General features: G+C 38.9%; 1 protein-coding gene across 3 annotated transcripts in view; it reads left to right on the top strand.

The window, feature by feature from the left end:
* Positions 1–14137: 14137 nt before the first annotated feature.
* Positions 14138–24569, top strand: part of LOC137298971 (uncharacterized) — a 36153-nt gene continuing 25721 nt past the window's right edge. Inside the window, exons 1-2 of one of the 3 annotated variants that reach the window (XM_067831399.1) lie at positions 14138–14385; positions 16811–16936. In XM_067831399.1, the coding sequence (XP_067687500.1) occupies positions 16928–16936 (9 nt within the window). In that variant the 5' untranslated portion in view covers positions 14138–14385; positions 16811–16927. Of the gene's footprint in view, positions 14512–16810; positions 16937–24569 lie in introns of all 3 variants that reach the window. The other 2 variants (XM_067831400.1, XM_067831398.1) reach the window with 2 other exon arrangements.

Below are 24569 nucleotides of genomic sequence, written 5' to 3' on the forward strand. Positions count from 1 at the left end.
GCGTGAGTGTTTTTTGTTGTTGTTTTTTTATTTACCGAGTCTTTCGAGTGTTTTCTTTTAAACAAACCAACTATGAGATAGCAAAGAGGACAACACAGATATCGACTACCGTTTTGTGGATGATGTGAATATTTTTTGTCGTAGGAAAACCATGAACACTAGAGAGAGGCAGCTACAGCTATGTTAAATATAACCAATGATGTTTGAAAAATGGTATCCATTTTTGTAGATAAAAAATCTAATAGTCCATTGACTGAGGGAGTTGGGAGGAGGAGTCCCCGTGATGGTTTGTGGTTTGTCGCAAGCAATTATTTATGTGTTGCCTCCAAATTGATGTGCAATCACTATGAGGAATCGTAATGTGTACTATTATTGCTGCAATTGCTTTACTGTATCCCGTTGTTACTCATTTTTCTGCTATGCTATGGATACATTTACACACGCATCTAGTCAGATATTTCATATCATTCTCTTTAAATGATATTTGCTCAGTGCTGTGACTATGCCCAGTGACAGTGCTCATTTAAATTTATGTTTTCAAAGAAAATAGATTTGCATAATAAAATATGATTACTGGGTCTTGTATGACTTAAACAACTTTTTGCTATTTGTAGATCATATTTGACTACTATTATATTGTTAAGACTATACCCCCAAAGTTACTGAAGTAACGTAAAATCATTATCCTCCGCACAGAGGATATCAAAGACAACATTTTTCTAAGTATATTTGTTTCTGTCTTATTTTATTAAATAAATGTTCTTTTACTTTGTGAAGTAATCGTCAGTACCCCACAAGGAGTATGTAAATCCTGCTGGCGGTGATGCAGGTTGAAAAAGAACTAAAAGTCCGTTTGGGAAAGGTGGTTTACCTGCCGTTGTTGGCGAATAGCTCGTATTTATCATGCTTGCAGAGCTCTAGATAATTTTTCAAGCAATTGAGTATTTACTCCCAGGTCTGTTTATGTATGAGTAACTGCATTTTTGGGGGAGTAACCAGCATTTTGTATACTCCAACTAGTTAACAGCATTGAGTACTTTTACACAGACCTTGTTATCCTAATTGAGTACATAACTCTTCTAAATATATAAACATAAATACATCTCAATAGACTAAATTTGTTTAGTAATCGTCATATTGCCAAACATTTGGCAGCCATTTCAAAATACTCAACATGGAAGTCATGTGACTATTCAAGTAAAACCCGGACAGTGGCCACGGCTATAACAGTATATGTATACACTGGCATCGCCCACCATGCTGTTGTAGAGTTTGGGCGCCACGACGTATCATACACACGTCAATTTAGTTGATTAAAGTATTATAAAGTACGCAAGATATTACAGGCCTGTTGGGTTTTAAGTGATTCTGACGCGTTTTTGTACTCCAAGATTTTTAATTAATTGAGTAAATCTGATTTTATTGAGTAAAATACGCATGTATGCCACTTATCTGGACACAGGCAAAAATGTAGCGCAAGTACTGGGGTTGCGCAGCGTAGAGAAAATGAGGGAAGCTTCGCTCGCATCTATGAAGACTGGTCATTTTCTCTACGCTGCGCAACCCCACTTGCGCTACAGTTTGCCTGTGATCTGGAGCACTGTTAATGTCCCGATAGAATGATTTCTTTTTATGATTACACTTGTCTTAAACACAATGGATGAAACTTCTGATAAATACATTCAACAATAAAATGAAAAACTGTTTGCATTATAAAGACATCACCTTTGGTGTCACTTAAAATGAAATGAAAGCTTCCGTCGATAAGCGCATCGTTCCAAGCTGCATGCAATGTACAAATATACAGGCAAATGTGCTCCATGTTCTGGTACAAAACTATGATCACTGACTACCTTGATCACCACAAACATTAATAAGAAGAAGGGAAGTTCAGCAAATAATTTATTTATTAGTTTATCAAACTGTCACAACCCAAACAAAAGCTAACCAAGGAAACAATAAAACTTGGCGACCAAGTGAGACTGTTACAAAGACCTTTCATAAAGTGTATGAAAGAACTGGCAGAAGATTTGATGGTACAACGGGAGTTCAGTGGACCTGTTGCGAGACTTTCCAGACGAATCGGATCAAGACATTTTGTTTCTATGGTAACAGCAAAAACGTATGACCACGGATGACTAATACAAAGAACGGTACTCCGAACTTCAGCTGGGCAACAATACTAAACATATTGTTATACAACTCTAAATACATCTTTCGTGAACAGCTCAGTATTGTTTCTTTCCAAACTGCGATAAGTTGGCCCGTGAAGGGTCCAAGGAACATTTAGGTGGTACATCTGTTCCACAGAAAACCTGTTCACCAACTTTGTTAACATTCCATCAAATGTTCACAGACAAACACAGGTAGCACAATTGCGTTGCGCAGCATAGAGAAAATGACAAGTTTTCTTTCAGTGTACCTTTGATGGTGCCGATGTTTTATTTTGACATGAAAAATATTTTTTGAGACGAAGCGTGGGAAGTACTTTGCCAGCCTTTGCTCCCTTCGCTGGCATATAACTAGACTTGTTATATTCTCTATGCTGTGCAACGCCATGTACGCTACAATTTGCCTGTGAAATAATTTTCTAGCTATTTGTTACCAAGGGCACATTTTACGGTTCAAAGTAAATTAATTAGTATTATTCTTGACAAACTGAAAATATCTGCATCCAACTTTGCACCATACCTTCCTTCTCCAGTATAACAATGAAGCCATGAAATCGTAAAACATTTCGTGAAATGATTTTAGTTAATGGTTGAACAAAAGTGCAGCTCCATTTCAAGAGAAGCAAATTGTGATAATATCTGACATATCAAACTATCATTACTTTGCACTGCACCTCACCAATCGTTATGGAAGGTGATCCTCAAATATGAAATCAATCCATTAAAGTCTGTTCAGGTTATTAGTTTATTTAGTTGACAATATGCAAACTGACGCACACCATTTTGATCAGTAATGTTTGTAGTTGTTAGCTGAACACTCGTTTCTAAGTTCCAGTGTATAAACTGCTGTGACTACCGAAAACATTACAACGTTTTACTACATGTCTTCTTTGCACAAGGCATTCTGGGATGGCTGTGCATTTTGTCGGAGAGGTACAGACCTGTTTGGGCTTCAGAATTGGACATTGAAACTGCGAGGTAAAATTTATTTCTCTGGGGTTATTTTTTACGTCTATCGTTTCCTGGTTCTTTGACGGTATCACGACGCAGTAATACAGCCAGCGTCTAATCTCAACTTAACTGCTTCCATATTTTCTCTCATCTTCATTGTACTCTTGTATAGGCAGAAATATATGTCTTTCAAACTATCTGCAGGCATCTACGATTTTAACATTTAATTCACCAATATATGCTATGCAGAATGCATCCTGGGATATATTCTGACCGAATTGCCGTTGTCTTAAGCAACATGATGTTTGAGTTTTGGAATTCCGATGTAAGTTAGCTCGTATTGCTAAGGAAATTGCTGAACGTTCTTATAATTATTTTTAACGCATGGAATCACACAGTGGAAAACGAGAATTAGTTTCATTAATGTTTTGCCTTCAAGACAATAAGATAACACTGTGGCTGTTCCTTATCCCAGGTTATTCTTGCTATGGTAAAGCGGATATTCTCTTTCGCAAAAACTCTTTGGTAAGAGGTGTACTCGGTCTGACTACCCTTTTGCATGGTGTCTGTTGGATTAAAAAATGTTGCAGGAAATGATTGTACGGACGACCAATTTCATCCTATACTTATACTATCTTCCTACATTTTTGGTTGTCTTACAATTTGTTGCTCCAGTTTAGTCTTTGGTTTACAAAGGTATTGAGTGCAACCGCATGGCTTTTTTTAACTTAGCTGTTGTATAGCTGGGTGGTAGCACAACGTCCTAACGTCATCCTTTTCAGGGAGAGACTTTTACGTTTATTTACACTACTCGGCTGGACACATTCGGAGATCAGGGTGTTATAAGTATTTTAAATGGCGGGCCGTCTAGTGTGCAATATCCAGTCAAACTTGGATTCATTTTATTTAAGACACCTTCAAAATCTTTTACTGCATTCTTCAGCTAAGTATGTTCACAAAGTCTCAGTTGTGAGTGACCTGCTTTTCCTCCCTACTTTATCTTAAGACCAATGTTCTTCCAGAACTGTTTGTTAGGCCGTTCGTTCAAATGTGATTCGACACATATGATTCGATTTACCTCAAAACAATATCATGTCTGCCTATTATTAAGCAACAGTGACTTTACATCAGAAAACATCTCTTATATTTAAAAGGGTAAATAGTAATTGTTTACATGCAATAAGTCCTGTAGTGAAACAAGTAATACATACACAGAAGATAAAAACAAGTTCCAAATTTCAAGCAAGTGGAAAGGGAGATGCAAAAATACTATGAAACTGCAAAATTTGTAACTTACTCTACATGCAGCAACAGCGAATTCTTTTCCATATATTTACTGAAGACATCATGTCAGATATACAAGGTTTACAGTTTATTTAATCACTATTGTCACTATTGGATATACATAGATAGGTATTCGGAGTGTATGCATTGTATGAATGGTGTTTCGAGAATGTCTAGTGACGTGAAGAGTGTTCGATAGGTATTATTTTGAGGAAATAAAGATGGAAGGAAAACAGGGACACAAACTTGATCACAAAAGCAAATGATATCTTGTTAAGTTATATGCATTTCCTTTGTACACGTATCATTTTCCAGTTTCTTCTGACCGTCTACATCGTTAATTTATTCTTGTTTAAATGTTGAACTAAAAGCTAAACATAAGTACCTGTGATGTCCAATTCATAGTAATATGTACCGCTTTCTTTGCTCCCATGTCAACAGTGTGAATTCATGGAGTCAAGTCACGTGTTTATTCAAATCTTTATGCCGTTGGCCCATATACATGCAATGTCCATACATAATTCATGTACAATATTCACAATAGTTACACATTCAAAGATGTTTGCCTTCTTTTAAGGCAACGAAACGTATATTTACATACTGTGCGCATTAGAGTAACATTGTTGTCATCATGAGGAGCTTAAACATGGCATTAAAAATATAATGGAAAATGTCTTTTCTTAAGTCATTATAATGTTCAAAACAAGCAGAAAATGATATTCGGTTTCGACGTTTAATTCATAAAGTGGACATATTCTGAACGATAATCAACATTCGACCATCTGCTTTCATTTACTTTTAACCTTAATAACCCAGATCTTAATCTTGTATACAAGATGCGACATTTTTTTACAGTGCTGACAGATAAGTATGTTTCTGGAGATGAAAGACTTTTATACCCCTTATATGATCTGTAGCTTGTGCTGTTTCGTAAAACTCCATTCCAAGATTGATAAAACTGATTTATATTTATAGCCAATTTATTGGCAATCCATACAAAACCAAATCCATGCGTATTGATGAAGCACAGTTTCAATATGAATTAGGTACCTAAATTAACCAGTATGTCATAAGCTTTCTTACAGTTGAAATCATTTTTTTATAGAACCATCTTTCACGTACAGCCAAATGCCCATTCTAAACACAACGACTGTAGTTTTATCTAAGTTGACACGTAATCCCCAAGTGTCAGCAAAATTTTCTAAAATATTTAGTTGTTAATTGTTTCATGTTTCATTTCACTCAAACTCAACGAATATTTAATCAGTTGCTTCACTTCAAGCCGTATGAGGTTGTTTAAAGTGTCCGTTAAGCACACAGAAAGTTGCATTCACCTTTGACTATAAATTACCACACCACGTTTAAGTGTATGTATGACTATCAAATTATAGCGAGTTCCCATACTTTTTGTTTGTAGTGTATAAACTATGGGTAAAACACAGGTCTAGCCACTACTCACCAAATTTATTGGTGGTCTAGTCACGTGAGTGCCTGTTGTCTATGCGGACAGTCGGTTCTTCAGGTAATGCCTCTGTGTCCAGTCCGGTTTATGCCGTTGTGGAGCCGTCCGAGGATATATACATTCCAAACAATAATACATCTTTATCGCTGTTTAGTATAAGATCTGTGTATTTTAAGGCAAATGGTATTAGGTATGCTGGACTCCATTTGTTAACAGTAATCTCCAGTTGAGTTGGGCACAAGAAGTATAGCACCGCCAGAGAGTCGACCTGTCTAAGCTATCTTTTGGGAATTTGCTAAATATATCTCATACGCATTTAGCTGGGGAAGTGCTGTAACTTTGTCTAGAAACGTTTCTACAAGACATAATTTGGAAGCTTGAGAGGTATTAGATAACATTAGTGTCATCAATTTTGGATAGAAGTCCTTCGATGCTCTAAACAGCATATTCAAGCAGGAAACTAGAGTCTGCTGACTGAGGACCTGGTTGGTCTGCGCGTGACATATGGGGCTGGCCGAGTCACTAGCTGTCATCCTCCATAGCAGATCTCCCCTCGGTTTCGGGCGCTCTATAACTGCTGTCTCCAGGGGTCGGGATTGATGTAGACCCTGGGGTCAGAGCTGTAGAGGTGCCGGTTGAGATGATGGTTGAGGCTTAGGAGAGGGGAGATGACGCCAGTGTAGATAGTGCGTTGTCCACCGCAGGGTGTCTAGACGCTGGATTGGCTTTGAGGGATCTGCGAGGGAATCGGACCGCTGTCATGAGCTGAGAGGGTTGATTGGTCGTGTTTCCAGTCTGCCGTTCTTGTAGTAGCCATCAAGTCCTTTACCGCGAAGGTCGTCCAGAGTGTCTCTCTGGTGTTCGGTGATGTCATTTGCCGCGCCTAGCCCACTACTTCTCAACGTGTCTCGAACAGAGATTTCTCATCAGCGAGATTAAACTTGGCTATAAGTGGTCGTGGTTTATCGGGTCTGGAGTCTGTATGCGCTGCGCCCTTAATACATCGTCTTTATTCCACATCTTAATTTCAAATGTTGAATCATAACCGACATAATGTAGTCCTTACATGAGTCAAATGAATCATTTTGATGTTCAGATAGACCATAGAAGAGTGTGTTGTCTCGTCTACAGACGAGTCTACCTATTTCGGATATGTTAGCTGACACTAAATGTGTCTAATGTAATGATTAACATATGATATCCATTTGACAGTGTTGTTTACCAAACCTGTCAGCTATGTTTGCCGTGTGTCTTACGTCCTTTTAATGACGATCGTTTTCTCAAGACTAGTACACTTGATCTCACATTTGTACGTAAATGTGTTTAGTATACTGAACCACAAAAGAAACGTCACTTCCACGAAGGTTTTCAAAGCACACACATTAATTCAGACAAATTAGCAATCAAAATGGAGGATTGAGTTCAGTCTAGACAATTATGGTTATCACATTTTTTCACATTTAGAGTTCACACAAACAAAATCACCAAAAATGGTACCAGTAACATACCCCAAAGTCAGTATCGTGTCTGACTTCCATGGGCATCGATGACAGTGTTGCACCATCTGTACATGGAATAAATTAGCCTTTTGCGTGAGCATGAGTATCGATCTGCGCAACTGGGAACCGATGACGTTTCAGCCAAGTCTGACCAATCGATCCAGTCAAGCACGTGGAAGCATGGGTTGCTGAAAACCTATTCTACCCCGGGTCTTCACAGGTTATAAGGATATGTAGTTGAGTAGTCATGATTAGCGCATCCAGAAAAGACAACTGGGTTGTAATAAAACGAAAGGGATTAATGCTTAAGTTTAAATTGTAAAAGCAATAAATGACATTTAATTGGCTTTAAACCAACTTATTCCTATAAAATGGCGTGTTCACCAAACACTGACAGTAATAATGGCTAACCTGCAGACACATGTATGTATGTGTGTGTGTGTGTGTGTGTGTGTGTGTGTGTGTGTGTGTGTGTGTGTGTGTGTGTGTGTGTGTGTGTTTAACTTCATGTAAGAGCGTGAATAAATGATGCGTAAAGAAATCACCGTATTGTTTTTATTTTCATTTTGCCTTGATAATGTGTTAAAATATGCCTTGTAAGATTTGTGAGGCGATCTACTTCTGGGAACCATTTTGCCTCCAACCTGACGTTGTTTACAGAGGAAAACTACATCATTCAAAGATAGTATTTTTAAATTATACAAAGATGGTCTCTAATCTTATTCAGTTAAGATAATTCTGGTTGTACAGAAAGAAACATCTCCCAGAAATTACTGCAGCAAAAGAAAATTCTGCAACACATTTCTGCAGTAAGAAAAATTCTGCCACACATTTCTGCAGTAAGAAAAAATTCTGCCAGAAATTTCTGCAGAAATGCATTTTCGGAGCCAATGTGTGAGCTTATAAACACGAGATCTTTCCAATGATATAAATTACGTCTTTGTGGCTTGCTTCCCTCTGTGTGTCAAGTTTGGACTTCCTGGCCATTCCTAAGTTGTCCCACCCTGCCTTACAGGCACTTGCTTCCGCTTTGTCTGGCAAGAAGATGTGATTTCTGTGACGTCCAAAATGTGGCACAACGTGGGGTCTTATGTCTTGCTCAAAAGAGCGAGCAGCAGGGACGTCACTTCCTCGTCCTAGGCCGAGATTCTGGAACAGCGCGGTGCCAACTTTCTGGTTCAAACCGATTTTACTCCACATCATGATGCCAGTTTCCAGTTTCCAGTTTCCAGTTCCTTCGCCATGCTCTCTGTAAGGTCTGGTTTGATTTGTCATTTCAAATGTGACCATTTGGGTGAAGAACATTTAATACCAAACGGGAAGTAATGACATGTGGAAAGGTGATTAATGGAAATATCATGAATTAGTAGTATGTTTGCAATGATTTGGCACTTTAAAGTTATTGTAAGTAAATAAATGAAAATTATGCTGTAAGTAATACGTTAAGACTAAGTTACGAACTGTTGTAAACATTTCACATTGCTGCTTTATATGAATAATTAGTTTTCTTTATTATGACTGTCAATCTTACTTCATGTCAACCAAAGAATAAAGATACGACATCGCTCTGTCAATCATCGTTCGTTCGTTCGTTAGTTATATTACACCGATGTTATATGCATCGCTGGATAACGCCACCTCGCTCGTTCTACACGTGCTACAGTTCAGCCGACTGTGACAGACGTTCCCTACCCACCTCATCTGTTGCTGTTACTAACATTTACAGCCCAACCGCGTTAGTATATGCCCTTCAATTGAAGTTGAATATTGTGACTTTGAAATGTTTCATGTAAATTTGACTTTGTAAAGTATATCTGAAAAGGCTACAAAACCACACCAGAGTACACATAATGTAGATTCCAGAGTTAGGACAATGACTAGTAAAAGGAATTTTGGATACATTGGATACTAAGACTAAACACTTAAAATTGTTTAAATCGAAATTGCTGAAGACACTAAGTAAAATCGTTTCTTCAACGTCAGACATTACTTACTATGACGGAGTGAGAACACAGAACACTCAGTGCATGACTAACCTTTCATAAAACAAATGATGACTTTAGTGGTGGTGCTTATTCGTCTGTGGAGGCTCTTTCACAATATGTAGACATGCTTACAAACTTTAGTGATGATGTTAGGACATTGCAGGTGTTCAAATAGATAGCAGATGGTTAGATTCAAAGTAATGAAGACCAACGTCAGAAGAATGCTAAAGAAAGTGGCAAATGCATGAGTTAGTCAAATAAAAGTTCGTCTCGTTCTTAATTAACCAAATCATGAGTGTCTACTACATGAATAAAGGAGCAAGAGCTAAAGGCTGGGTCACTTGGCAAGGGTCACTTGGCAAGCTTTGGAAAAAGAACAAAATTTGAAAATTAAAGAAGAAAGGTTAGCCCTGCATACAGAAATGGTTATTTGTGATGCACCAAGAAAAACGCTTGCTGATTTCGAAATAGAGTTGTGTGGCTCTTCTCGAGCTACAAATGTGACAGTTAATTTATTTAACTCAGAAAAGAGCACGGTTCACCATTGTCAATAACGCCAATTTCAGCGATGAGTTGCCCATTGCAGTCTGTTTCGGTGGTGACGAGCGGTGAGGACAGGACCACAATATGGTCTTTGACAGCAGAAATTTCCGCGCAAACGTCGATGCACAGTATCGGCACAAATGAGTCTGCTGTAAGTCCCAGTGGTCGGGCGTGTTGTTTCCGGGCGCTCTGGGGACGAGATCTTGCACAATCCGTCGGTCTTGACGTTGTGATATTACTAAAGGTCGCCAACTGCTTGGACGGTCATGGATGATGTTAGTGGCCTGATATCGCTCCTGCAGTCGGTAGATTGTAAAATCACGAACATTAAAATGACTGGCTGCCCTCCTTGCAGTCTGGCCAACTTGCAATGGTCCCAAGGCTTGGTTTCTCTGGTCTCTTGTAAGTCGTGGCATGGCGACTGTGTCTCAACAAAAAGGATTTCAAGTGTGTTTGAGATTCAATTTCATAGATAAGGTTGCCACGATATGCACGTGCACTTTCGTGTCCCTGGACACGATCGGGACCTGTGGCGCCTGGGTCTCGACTTTTACAGTTCTTAATTCTTGGACACATTTTCGGATGACAAATGTATTACGTCCCTCTTTGCCGTTCCCTATGTCCTCAGTGTTCGTACATTTTATCTGTCCATTAGGGGTCCTCCTCTAAAGGATATTTCTCGTTCATTGTGTTACGCTGCACAATGTTTTAGTTTCAGTTTTCTTACAATTTACTGATTCTCGGGGACAAATTATCTCACTGATATTGGCGGTCTTGCGGTGACAGCGTCTGTAAAACTTGCATTTAGGTTGTAACTTGTCTCAGGGTTTCACGTATTGGAGGACTGCGTTAGTACTCTTCACTCTTAAAGTCAAAGTGTCGACCCCCCAGTTGTCTCTTCTACATACCTGATGTCATCAGCATATAATCCAAATTAAAAATGTTTCTGAACATGAACATTTTTAATCATCAAGTAACGTCCCCGAGTTTCAAAAATATTAGACACACAGGAGAAGAATGAATATCAGACAATGACGAGGACTATAATGAACTATTTTCTTTACCTGAGCTACACTACCAATCAAAGGTTTAGACTCACGGGGGAAAGTGTAACCACTTACTTCAATCAATTGTTCGAAAATTGATCTTGCAATATTGTCACAAAAGGTGAAAGAAATCCCCTGTGAACCAGCAAAATATACCACAGACACGCCTCACCTATTCAATATTATGTATTGATCAAAGAGCAAGATACGATGATTCACAATATAGGTTTCTAGTGCAATGCAGCTGAGACAAATCTTAAGTAATGGGTCACAAATATAATATCAACTGACCAAAGTCTCGGTTTTCAGTGAAACAGTCATACTAAATGTTACGAAGCAAGCGATCTTCAATGTAGTTTGAACGCTGACGAAGAGACAGACAGGTGTAGATGCGCCGAAAGATGACACAACTCCAGTGTAACTCCAAGTGGAAGTCCGTGTGTGTGCCGTCAACACAATAACCGGCCTTACATACACACGGTCACTGATTCATGAGCATTCCAGCGAAGTATGGAACTTTCGCGATCGGTCTCGTGTTTATCAACAGTCACAACACACACCAAAGGGAGGCAACTCTAACACCCTAAAGGCGTGCCGCTAAAAAACACTATTACCGTGATACGAAACATAATAACTATCACTCAAAACTCCAAACATTGTGATCCAATAATAACGTAACTATCACTTAATCAATAACAATACAAATTACAGAAAATACAAGACTGTAACCGAAACGCAGCTGTTCACATGCACAATATTTGCATATGCTTTTCAGTAATTTGATGCATGCTACACTCGTGCAATTCATCTGCGGACGCTTTGTAGTTAGTTCAGCCACGTTAGTGGAAAAATTCAAATTCGATGGAACCATATTATATGTATACATAACATATAGCGAATGTTTTAAGTGAGTGTAAACTTTTCATGGGTAGTATATATACAACCTTAGGCAAACTCATGACATAGCAACGCGGGCTGATAAAATTCATTTCTGTTGGTTCTGGAAGCGTTTGCGTGATTCGTGTCTCAAGATCCGTTTAGAAATACATGATCAAATGTGGACTATTGAGAATTTTCCGACTTCGTGACATAATGCCATTGTAGTCTTTATACGGGAAGACACCCACCTGACGAAGGGGCAAGGAATAGCCCAGAAACGTTGTGAAAACAATAACGCAGAAGTTGACATCCACGACATTTTGTCGTATATTAAAATACCGACTTCTAAAAGCCTCTCAAGAACCTCTTCAGTACTTTTTATTTTGAGTGTGTTCATTGTCACAATTACTGATCTAATTTTCTATTTAACAGATTTTTCAACGCAGTTAGTGACCCACTGGATGGCATAGCTGTTCAGAAAATGGTCACGGATTTTGAAGCTGCTATGCGTGGAAAGGCTTCCACCGAGTCTTCCCGGGCGTGCAGAGCAAGGGCAGCACTTTCCACATGAACCAGCCATTAATGGGAAGGTGCAGAACTAGGGGCTGACTACGGCCTATGAAGAGGACGTTGGAATCCACAGGTGATTTAGGTTTTTTGATAATGAATCAATTGATCTAAAGATATTGTCAAAAAAAAGAGAATATCAACCTCATTATCAACCATCAAATCAGTATTTGTATTTATTATTTATCATTTGTTTTACTAGATTCGTCAAGAAGTTGATGGGTCTGCATATCAAACCCGCGTTCCAGAAAGTTAGACAGCAGGCTGTGCCGCCGGGTCTGGTCGCCCTCTGTGAATACTTTCACTCCACTTGGATTGATAGCGGCATTTGGTCCGTGTCAAACTTGACCGTGTTTGCAACCGTTATCGGGACTTAAAGTTACTTATAGAAAGCTGGAACAAGCGTCTGGACAAGAGCTCAAAACGGAGGCATTTACCGTTTTACAGACTGACCCCCCCTTCTCTTCAAGGAAGCTGACCTCCTGCCCCTCCAAATCAGACTTGTAACCGACGGTCAGCTTGAAAGAAGACAACACGCCAGCCAGGGACTGAAGACTGAAAACTTTTTCAAGTTGTGGGAGGATTTTCAAGCACCCAACCTGACCGTCTCCCAGCTTTTGAGAGAAGTTTCGAAACTTAGGGACCCATGATAACTGAATGAAAAAATGTGATATCTGCTGGATATAGTGCTGTGATTGAAGCTTTATTGTTATTGTTCATAAATATATTAAATTATCTGTCTTGCCACAACTCAGTAGTCTGTCTTTCATATTTTACGATGCTTCACTTTTATTACGCCACTGAACACAAAGTGACACTTTTTTCGTATCACAACAAAGAACAAAACAATCCCTACATCATTACATAATTATAGTCACAACAAATTTTGTATATAAATCTAAAAACATTTACATAAAGAGGAGATACGGGATAATATTCGTTCCTTCTTCACTCACACTTTTCATGTCCTCAGCTGTTCCAAGTTTCATATCGCTGAAAGAGCGCATAGCTTTGTAAACAAAACCAAAAAATCTTCGCAATACATAGGTCTAGTGTTTAATCAAAATTAATATGCTTGCAGAATAATATTCAATTATTTATGAACGTCTACGAAATAACCGTCTACGAAACAGTCTGGATTACGAAATCACCGCTTCTACGGTCGAACTGGTTCAGTCTACGAAGACACCGCCTCCCTTCTCATATAGTTTTTCAATTTCTATTTTCTCAACTGTTGTATGTGTTGAGTCTCCACGGGAACAAGTTGAAATTGAACATGAAACTTCTGACTGTTTAATATGAGGACTTTAATTCACGTGGAACATTGTAAGCCAATTAAGTGATGCTACCAACTCCAAGCTAATTCCTTTATGGTCAACTTGGGAGAAACTCACGAGAAATTCGAAAACATAAGGACATTCTATAGTCAAACAAAGTTTTACATTCGCCACAAAGTTTACATTTACAACAGGTGTTTAATGGCATTAAGAAGAAATGCGAATAGAGTTCAATGTTTTATGGATGCCGACTCCTGCAATATAAGGAAGTGTGACGTTTCATAGTATAATCTTTTACTGTCATCAGGCGGACGTCATGAGGAGGCAGGTACCTGTGTGATGTACTCGAGATAAGATAACAACGAATTAAAGCTGGCACCATGGCACGCGAAGTCAGTAACAACACAGAAAAACTACACTCTGTTGGCTCAAACGCCTTAAATCTATCATTAGGTGGAAAATTGAAACGGACTATAGTATATGACAATAGCTCTTTGTTCAGTAGTTCATGTTTTGGGGGCAAAACTGCATGTTTATTTACGAAGTCAGAAGTGGACTCGTGGTAGTTGTACACAGGCAAACGAAAGAATGTATGAATATCACCCCAAAGCGCGCAGAAATCCCATCTAGCTTGTGGCTGTTATTGTAACCCTTAGGGCTCGGATGGGAAAAGGACAGAGTACAAGGCGTCATATGCATTGCACGCACCTGTTGAGGAGAGGTATGTTAAATACGAAGTTGGAGATTGTTGAAGGCGTGTGATAAACTCTTGATGTATGCTGTGACAAGTCATCATGGAGAAGAGGTGCATCTTACTCTACATAGATGATACGTTGTCAGCTGGCAGGTGTAGTATTAATCTATATTGTGTGAACCAGCACCTGTACATTCACACTGGTAATGGCTCCCACACTCAACCCTCGCAGCTCTGCTTGACCTAGGGCACAGTGTTGTCCATATATCGCCGGCAACACGGACATGTTGAAGAAGACCGACAAATTTGTTAGGTTCGATGTTTACGTAAACATGCTAGATATTACATGCTAGTTATATCAAAAAGACCTCAAAACTAACCAAAGGTATGATATGCTCTCACATATAAGGAATTAGTGAAAAAAACTCAGCCACATAGATTTGCAATTTTGTTCAGAAATAGAGAGTCTTTTGTTTGAGAAATGCAGCTGAATCATTATCGTTGTACATTATTGTGTAATTGTTTCGCCCGTACCAGCATGTATCATGGGCTGTTAACTTGTTTTAGTTTCATAGCTTACAAATCACTTTGAATACGGGCATTGTTCCAATGTTTGGTTATGTCCGTAATGATGATTGTAAGCACCAGATTGTTTCATCACCATCATATCATTTGATCTAGCTGGGTACTCAGGAACTACCAATTTGTGTTACTTTATAGAGATAAAACTATGTCAAACTTGTGACTTTTCAGGCTATATATCACAATGAAATTTGGCATGTGTGTGTGTGTGTTGAAAAGATACAAAGAAATATCCCCAAACACAAGTTTCACATGAAATAATTATTTCTGCATGCCCCAAATATGGAGTCATTGTAGATTATTGCTTGAGGTGATTCTCTTACAAACATGAACAATCCATAAAGTACCCAGAAAATCTCCTCACAATAATTTTTTCTACAGTATGATGGCTCTATTCGATATCTCTGGAGTGCAATGTTTACCACCATATGAAGATGTTTTAGAATGAGACAAAGCTCATATGACCGATAACCTGTTGTATTTTGGGGAAACAAAACTCAAATATTTTGCCATTAAGGCAACTTTTTAATTAGCCTGTTTAGTGGTGGCAGCAGTTTGATAACCTAGACAGTGCATCGTAACTGAATAAAGATCGCCCCAGCCTCTGAGGGTGTCAACGATACAGCAATCAGTTATTTGCATTTGACATTATTCAATCTAAGACTCTCTGTGTGTGTGTGTGTGTGTGTGAGAGAGAGAGAGAGAGAGAAGTATCAATGAAGTATTTGAATCTATGATTTTTCAAAATATACACTAGAAGTCAAGTTTGAGAAAAACATGAAACATGGTCAAACAGCCTGTTTTGCCCAATAAAGTATTGTTTGAGATGGAGGTGTGAAATGTTTTTGGTAGTAGAAAGGCAAGAGTTTGCACAAACAGAAGACTGAAATGGAGATGCTCATGTATCATGCATGCATTAGGGCATAAGTTGCTGGCTTGAATGGCAATCCATTCACTTTTTTTCTGAACGCAAGATACAGGTTTTGAAAAAATATTGTATCGGCTAATATTTTGAGAGTACTTCACAAAATTGTTGTGTCAGATCAGGGTGTGATCTCACCATTTACAACTTGTGTTAGTGCATGTTAAAATGGCTGGTGCAGGTTACCTTCAGTTGCAGGTTCACCCTGTGTAAGTGTAAACAAACCTCCAGTGATGGAGTCAATCAGACAAATAATCATATAACTGACTGACATGCTGGAGACTGTCCATCTTGCCAGAGAATGAACTGAAAGGTGTTTTGCCTGAGAATCTAGTTTTGAACTCATACCAATTTTTGCCTTCTTTTATTCTCTATTGCTATATATAGTGACATTAAAGCTGGTGTCTCTACCCTTCTTGACAATCCATGTTGCTGAGTTGTGTCGACGTCTTGCAAGAGACACACCAAAGGAAGTGCTTACACTCTTTATAGTGCTACAAGTCACATGTTAAAGTTGCTATGTTACATTAAGTTGCACACTGAGAATGCACCTTTAACATATATGGTTTATAAGTTGACATACCTAGGACATAATGTGCATGAAAACAGAACAATGTTACATGAAAGTTTTTAAACAACTTTTTCTGTGATGATCATAAAGCATCAGATTTGAGATCCTTTTGAGAACAGAGGTTTCAGGACCAAAGTGTGTTCCGTATATATTTTCTGAACTTATCCCTATTTGGAGTTATTCAATTATTTATTTTTCTCATTTGAACCCAAACAGTGGTTGTAATATTGCTGAGAGTTGTGTACAACTAAACTCACTCACTCACTGTGAAAGTGGTAGTCTTCTTCAAGGTTATCAATAATAACTTATTATTGTTTAGTAACTAAATGTACTGTCTTAATATGACACATTTTCTAAAGGTGATGCATATGTTGCAGGTGACCTGTGGGAGTGTGCATGTCCCCGGTGAGAATTCGGTTCGACTCATCACTGACGTCACTGTCACAGAACACTGCCACGTGGCAGCAAGTGTGCAGTTTTTGTTGGCACTACACATGGGCATGGTAAGTGTGGAAATTGGCTTATTTACATCACTTGTCATGACAGTTATCATGAGCGACCTGTTTGGGCATAAACCTTATGTATTTATGACTTCCCTTAAGTGTTTCATCAGTTAACCTGAGTGAGTGAGTGAGTTTAGTTTTACGTCGCACTTAGCAATATTCCAGCTATATGGCGACGGTCTGTAAATAATCGAGTCTGGACCAGACAATCCAGTGATCAACAACATGAGCATCGATCTGCGCAATGGGGAACCGATGACATGTGTCAACCAAGTCAGCTAGTCTGACCACCCGATGCCTTTAGTCGCCTCTTACGACAAGCATAGTCACCTTTTATGGCAAGCATGGGTTGCTGAAGGCCTATTCTACCCCGGGACCTTCACGGGTCGATTAACCTGAAATTCTTTGTGAGTTTGTGAAAGGCATTAAACTGGGAATATGGCTCTCAGACAGACATGTTTGAAGAGCCTGACTTCTCAAAGATAATGATGGGTGATATAGTTTTACCAATATTCTTCAAGGTGGATTGATTGCATATCAGACATTGCATACTGGTGGCCATGTTAGAAAGTATGCTATAATAAAATAAAATAAATAAATTTATCCTGTGATAAATATATAATACAGATTTCAAAAGATATTCTTGAGCAAACATTCTTGTACAATCTAATCATCAGCAACCAGAGCCTTGGAGCCACTGCTTCAGAAGTTTCCACAGTGATACTTGATAGTGCCATGACAATACATCCAGGAATCTCTGCAACATTACATTATCACTTTCAAGATACATTTCTGTGATACATTTTCCAATATTGTGCACACCTGGAGAGACTGGATATAGTTTGGGACACATACAAAAGAGACAGCTTTTATGGATTAACCAGAGAAAACTACATGCCAAAATAAAGGTCCAAGGAGTAGACTTCAACCATCATCACATTCAGATAACACTGAGAACAAAAACTAACAGAATTGGACTGAAAACGAACATCCATCATCCTGTAGACAAGAGTTGTAACCTGGTTTGAAACAGGAATGCTCACATGACAAAGCTGACACCTGTGTTACGTTGCATCTCTTTTTCTGCATCACATGGCAGCCACAAGAATGTGATAAATAAGACTGTTGACAGTTAAAAGCTGATTCCAGATAAAGGTAACTGGAATCCATCTCTTTGTCACACTACAAAAGTTCTGCCTACATTGTCTAATAAAGTGCCTTCATATGTTTGCTATAAGTAAAGTAAACCTGTTACCAGCTACTTTAGAACAATATGAAGTTCATACTTCATTACAGGCTCATTAAGACTATTGAAGTAATGTGCCATGGCAGAGGGACGATATTGAAGCAATATCCTGGTTTCAGAGGGTCGATATTAAAGTAATGACGGACATAGGGATATGACAAGAAAGTTTGCCTCACCAGAACAATAGAGTAACATCACTGGAGGTTTATAAATACAAAGAGAATGACCTGTGTATGCCACTATGAAATTGTTATTTTGCTCCTATAAATAAATCTAAATTGGTCACTTGTGATCTTGTGCACTGCCAAAGTAGAGAGACACGTTAGGAGACAGCCCCATCACTTATTCACCACACCTAATACATCACATGGAAGAAGTAATCAGTACCTGTGTAGGTAAATGCACCTGCAAATACACAGATCCAACAGGATGGTAGATCTGCCAGTGGGTAATTTCGGGTCTCACCCATGCCTTTTGTCAATGAAGTCAATAATAACATGGTTGGACAACTGTATGGAATTTGCTGGACAGTTTTGTGACACACACCATCACGTGTGAAAGTGAAAACAACTGAAACAAGCTCAGTGCAACAACATCAGCCATAGGTAGGTTTATCCATGTATTATCAAAAGCCATCTTCGTTATGCAGCAAGCAAACCAGCTAATATAATTTTCAACCCAGCAATTTTAATTCAAGGTTAGAAGAAAGTGGCTAGAATTATTACTTACACACAATGCAATATTACTGGTAAACTGGCATATACTGGTACAGTATCTTGCGACGTGATTGTCATGATATGGATCCGATTTTGTCATATATTGGGTCATCCCAAGTAAGCTCCCTTTGAATTGTCTGCCCATGATTTCCATAGCATCAAAATGTGCTGTAAAAATACCAAAAATACATTTATTTCTGGTGCTTTCATGTAAAACTTTACACATGAAAATGTCTTTATAAGTGGCTCCAAAAGTGCCAGATATTCTACCAAATGCTTGTAGGTTTTGTTCTGCCAAAAAGTTTTGTAGGTTTGAATGGTATCTAATGTGACATTTGTGAGATACTGAGTAGCCCCCAAATGGACCGAACATTTAAGAAAAGCAAGATTTATGGATGTCAGCATCGTGCTGTGAATAACATTATGTTTCGGAGCTTGCTTCTCCATCAGATCATAAAGTAGCAAGCATACATCAGAAAACATTCTGTTATTCACAATAAAGTGACATGTGAGTGTCCTGGATAGATTAGGCCTTCAGCAACCCATGCTTGCCATAAAAAGTGACTATCCTTGTCGCAAGAGGTGACTAACGGGATCGGGTGGTCAGGCTCGCTAACATGATTGACACGTCATCCGTTTCCAGTTGCACAGATTGATGCTCATGCTGTTGATCACAGAGTGCTGCCATATAGCTGGAATATAGCTGAGTGTGATGTAAAACTAAACTCACTCACTCACAATAAAGAAGTTGACATCCATAAATCTTGCTTTTCTTTCCTGCATTCCACTTATGCCTGCCCTTCAAAGATTTAACCAATATTTGTTTTGAGTTTATTAGAAGAGCTGCTGGCTCTGAGTGCCAATTTTGTTTGTTTAATGGTGGAACATGTGTTATCAATTTAACATAAAGGACAAACTTATAAATTTTGTAGGACTATAATAACATTCTAGTCATGGATCTTTGTGACTGGCGGTCACAGGAGATTTTATCCTCAGATGTGTCACCTAAATCATGTTTTTGTTTCATTTTGCAATTGTTCATGTTAACACAATTTTATATGGGAGTTGAATCTGAATAAATCACTGACATACAGGCATAATAACTACATAAGTATACTGCATTGAAGTTCATTCTGGTGAGGAAAATAACTCTAAACATGAAAATATTGTTACACTATTATCTTTATCATGCTCACAAAATGTTGTTGCAATACATTACTTCAAGTAAACATTCTAAACTCAGGGACCAAAAGTTTTTCCGCCACAATGCCCGCCATAATCTGGTTTCGTGAGGGTAGAGTATTGTCAAAATAACTGAACTTATTGCATAGGTAACTACATATTACTATTTTAGGTAGGCACCATACATTTATACCACTGGATATTTTGGAATTAAGCCCCACTGATATTATTTGTTGTCTGTTTGAACATGGCACCGAGAGGGAAAGAATTGAGTGATGAGGTGAGAAATATTAATAATGCAATTGTCAAATGATGGTGTTAGCAATCGTAAGATTTGTGATCGCAGATTGGCAACTTTTACAGATTGTTGAAAGTAACCGCAGAAAAATTCTTGATGCGATAACTGGCATTTTCAGTTCACAGACTGTTGTAACATTATCAAAATCATCAATTAAAAGACGTTTGAAGTTTCATGGATATAAAGAAGAGTTGTCAAATAGAAAATTGTGATAGCAAAGCAAAATCGGAATTATGGCCATGCTTGCTGTTGTTCAAAACTGCATACGACTATTCAAAATTATTGGAGACAAGTGGTATTCTCAAAAACCAGATGGTGTCAGTGAAAGACAGTAAGGTTCATATTTGGAGAAAAGACAATGAAAAATGGGCTCCTCTGTGTCTTGTGAACATGCAGATGCTATTGAACAAGTTCATGCAAGTGTGATGTTTTGGGGTTGCATCACATAATAATAATAAGAGGCTAAAACATATCACTGCATCCTCTCCATGGACTGGATTGACTACAAAAAGGCATATGTCCCTCACGAATGGATTCTGTAGTCTCTTCAGTGTATTGACCTCCCTGAGCGACTACTTGATTTACTCAAGTCTTTAATGAGTTGCTGGTCGACTCAACTTCAGATGTACTTGCAAGGGCAGGTGCAGACTTCGGAATCTATTCCAGTCAGAAGGGGAATATTTCAGAGGGACAGCTTCAGTCCTGTGCTGTTTTGTCTGTCTCAAAACCCTGTGAGTTTTCTGCTTAATAGGGAGGAGGGATACCACCCCGGACCTCCTCAGCACAGATCCCCAATACCTCTTACCCATCTCCTCTACATGGATGACATCGAGCTCCTTGCCAAAGGAGATACCAATCTGCAAGAACAGGTTCTCTTTGTCGAGTCCTTTTCTAATGATATTGGCATGACAGTTGGACTCGACAAATGTAATACTCTTCATTTGAAACGTGGCAAGGTAACTAACGATGAATCGGTCAAGTTACAAGGGTGAGGAGTTATTGAGCGTCTTGTGGAAGATCAGGCATACACCTATCTTGGAATGCAAGTTCGAGACAGGCTCCGGAATGACCAGATTCAACATAAACTTTGGGCCGAGTATAAATCTTGTTTAAAGAAAATCTGGAGCTCCAAGCTAAATGCTCGAAACAAGGTCAAAGCCACCAATACTTTTCTGTGCCAGTCCTTTCCTATTTCTTTGGAGTAGTGGATTGGACAAAACAAGGCATCCAGAGTCTTGACCGCCTGACCAGAAGGATCATGTCTGATAATAGAGCACACCACCCACGTTCCTCTCTTCATCGTTCAGGAGGTCGGGGTTTGATTAATGTGGAGTCTCTTCATGACAGAATTTTATTATGTACTTTTGCACATATTTATTTATCGGATGATCCTTTGGTAATGCATGTCAAGACTCATGATGAAGGCAAGGAATTCCACAGCTACTTTAAGCGTGCCAAGGTTGTTGGACACAATCTGAAATTTGAAATTGATTTTGTTGATGGTGATGTACTGCTGGATGGTACAGTGATGAGAGTAAACCAGGAGAAGTCTTTCACCAGAGTTGGTCCTTTGTGGAGAAGCTGTGTGAGAAGCCATTGCATTGTGTGTACATGCAGTGTGTGGAACAGAAGAGAAATCCAACCAACTCCTTCGCCTGGATGAAGTCGGCAGGTCTCAAATGTGAAACTGAAGGCTTCCTTTTTGCTGCTCAGGACCAGTCACTTCTCACTCGCAATCGCAGTGTGATTCTTAACCAAAATGTTAACCTGAAATGTTGACTGTGCAGTAAATTCACAGAGATTGTCCAACACCTTGTCAGTGGATGTCCTTGGCACAAACAACATATCTTAAAAGACATGATGGCATGGCTCGCTGCTTTTACTATCATCTCTGCCGTGCCTGTGGCTTTGATCCTGCTTTCAAACTTCTCTGGAATAGGCCAATATACAGCCTGAGACGAATTCCAGCCAACAAACCTGATCTTGTCCTTTTTGATAAAGCTAATGAAATTATTTATATCATTGAATTTTCTGCCCTTTTTGACAGCAACGTGATTGGCAAAATTCAGGAAAAGCATGATAAATATGCGGGCCTCGCCTTTGAAATGTCTCACTTACATTCCAAGTACACTGTCGTCAGGCTTCCCATTGTTCTCGGTGCCCTTGGTTTGGTACCTCCTGATCTCTTGGCGCAGATCAGGAGAGTGCCCGGGTTCTCCATCGGGAGCACAGCCTTTCTGACAATCTGGGTAATGCAACAGGCTGCAGTGTTGAGGTGCCTCCATATTCTCTGGAAAGTTCTTGGTGGGTTCGACTAGGCAGTGTTTCCTGCTGTCTGGGCTGCGTGTGGAGGTTGTGAGGCCCTTGAGCTGATGATGAACTTTACCAGCCTGACTGGATCACCCGAACATTCTCTGCTGCATTTCTATCTTATCTGTAAAACATATATAATAATGTGAAGTCTTATAATGCGCTAATCTTTATGCTCTAAGCGCTAACACACTGATCATCATTATTACCCTGGATAATCCAAGCTGCCTGTTAGGCACTAGAAGGTTATAGTCACATGACTTTATCTCACTGGGTACCCATTTTCTGCTGGGTGAACAGAGGCAATTTTGAACAAACTCACTTGCCTAAGGTGAGATCACATCTTGTTTGGTTTGACATGTGCTTCGTTGTGGGGCAGGACCGATGTCCTAGAAACTCTCAGGAGTCAAACTGCCAAACAAGGCCACCATCCAAGGACTGTCCGAGCTTGACGGTGCTCAACTTCAACTGATTTGTGACCTGAGCACTATGCAAGAACCACTTGCCACCACATACAATGATGTTTGCACTTTGGTACCTGTTGAAGGCAATATAAATTCTCCAAAATAAGTAGATATATTAGAGGAACATTTGTGGCCCGTAGTTGCAAAGGTTTTTCCACAGCGCCCATGGATTTTTCAGGATCATAATGTGACACCCCACACATCTAGATGATGCAGTGAAAAACAAACAATCTTTACCCACTATGATGTGGCCAGCCCAAAGCTCTGACATTAACATAATTGAAAATGTGCAAAATTATCTTGCAACGGAGAATGCGCAAAATTCAAAACAGAAATAACTTGATCATTGTTGTGCAGGATATTTGGTTGTCTGTGACTCCTGCCTATATTCGTTCACTATATTTGAGCTAGGCCCTCAGAATAAGGCATGTTTGGAGAGCAAATTGATGGGTAAGTTTTATTTACTGCTAAAAACACATTACTAAATATAAAACCCCCTTATAACTCTCTATTTTGTGGCGGCCATTGTGGGAAAAAACTTTTGACGTTCTGTATGATTTTGCATATCTGTAAGCTACTGTATGTATTTATGATGTATGCACTTGGACAGAAGCCTCCCAGTCAATATGTATATTACAATATCTCTTTAAATTATTGCAATATATCACAGTATGAAAATCAGGGCAATATCCAACCCTACTGAGCTATCGGCAAAATTCCTTGTAGCCAGTGATAACTGCCATGTTATAACTACGGGTATACCAGCCCATGGCAGAAATAACAGTAATAGAAACAGATGTCTGACAGGCATCACAGAGTTAATGTACATGTCAGGAAGTCATTGGTTGCCAGCAGTTGAAGAGCTTATTCATAGGAAATCTAACCCAAAGGTTTGAAGTTTGGAAAGATTGATGGATATAATATTTACGAGGTTGCATTTCTATCCTCAAAAACCTCATGAATAAAATACCTAAAACATTTCCTGCTACACAGTAGTTGACAACATTCACCAGGCCACATTTTGTTTAGTGATTGTTTTCATAGGGCAAAAGTGCCAGGCTGTTATACAATACATGTATATTAAAAGCGGATGACCTTCATTTTGACATTCAGTTGTTTCAGGTGTGCCATGATGAACCTTGATCTTCAGCAATAACTTGTGCCAAACTTGAACAATTTATTATGAGTTTAATGGATAAGGCTGGTTCATGAAATGAAACAAACATATTCATTGGTTGACTTGATTGGACATCACATCTGAATATCTTTTCTTTGACATTTCTTGACCCTGATTGCATAAACGTTTGATTATATGCCCAACTGTTATTACTCATACTGTATTATTGAGCTCGAAGTCTCCATTTTTGTAATAATGGAAGAAGCGGTGTTTAAAAGATGACTACATGCAATACGTTCA

The sequence above is a fragment of the Haliotis asinina genome, chromosome 10, assembly GCF_037392515.1.
Source record: "Haliotis asinina isolate JCU_RB_2024 chromosome 10, JCU_Hal_asi_v2, whole genome shotgun sequence".
Taxonomy (NCBI): Eukaryota; Metazoa; Mollusca; class Gastropoda; order Lepetellida; family Haliotidae; genus Haliotis; species Haliotis asinina.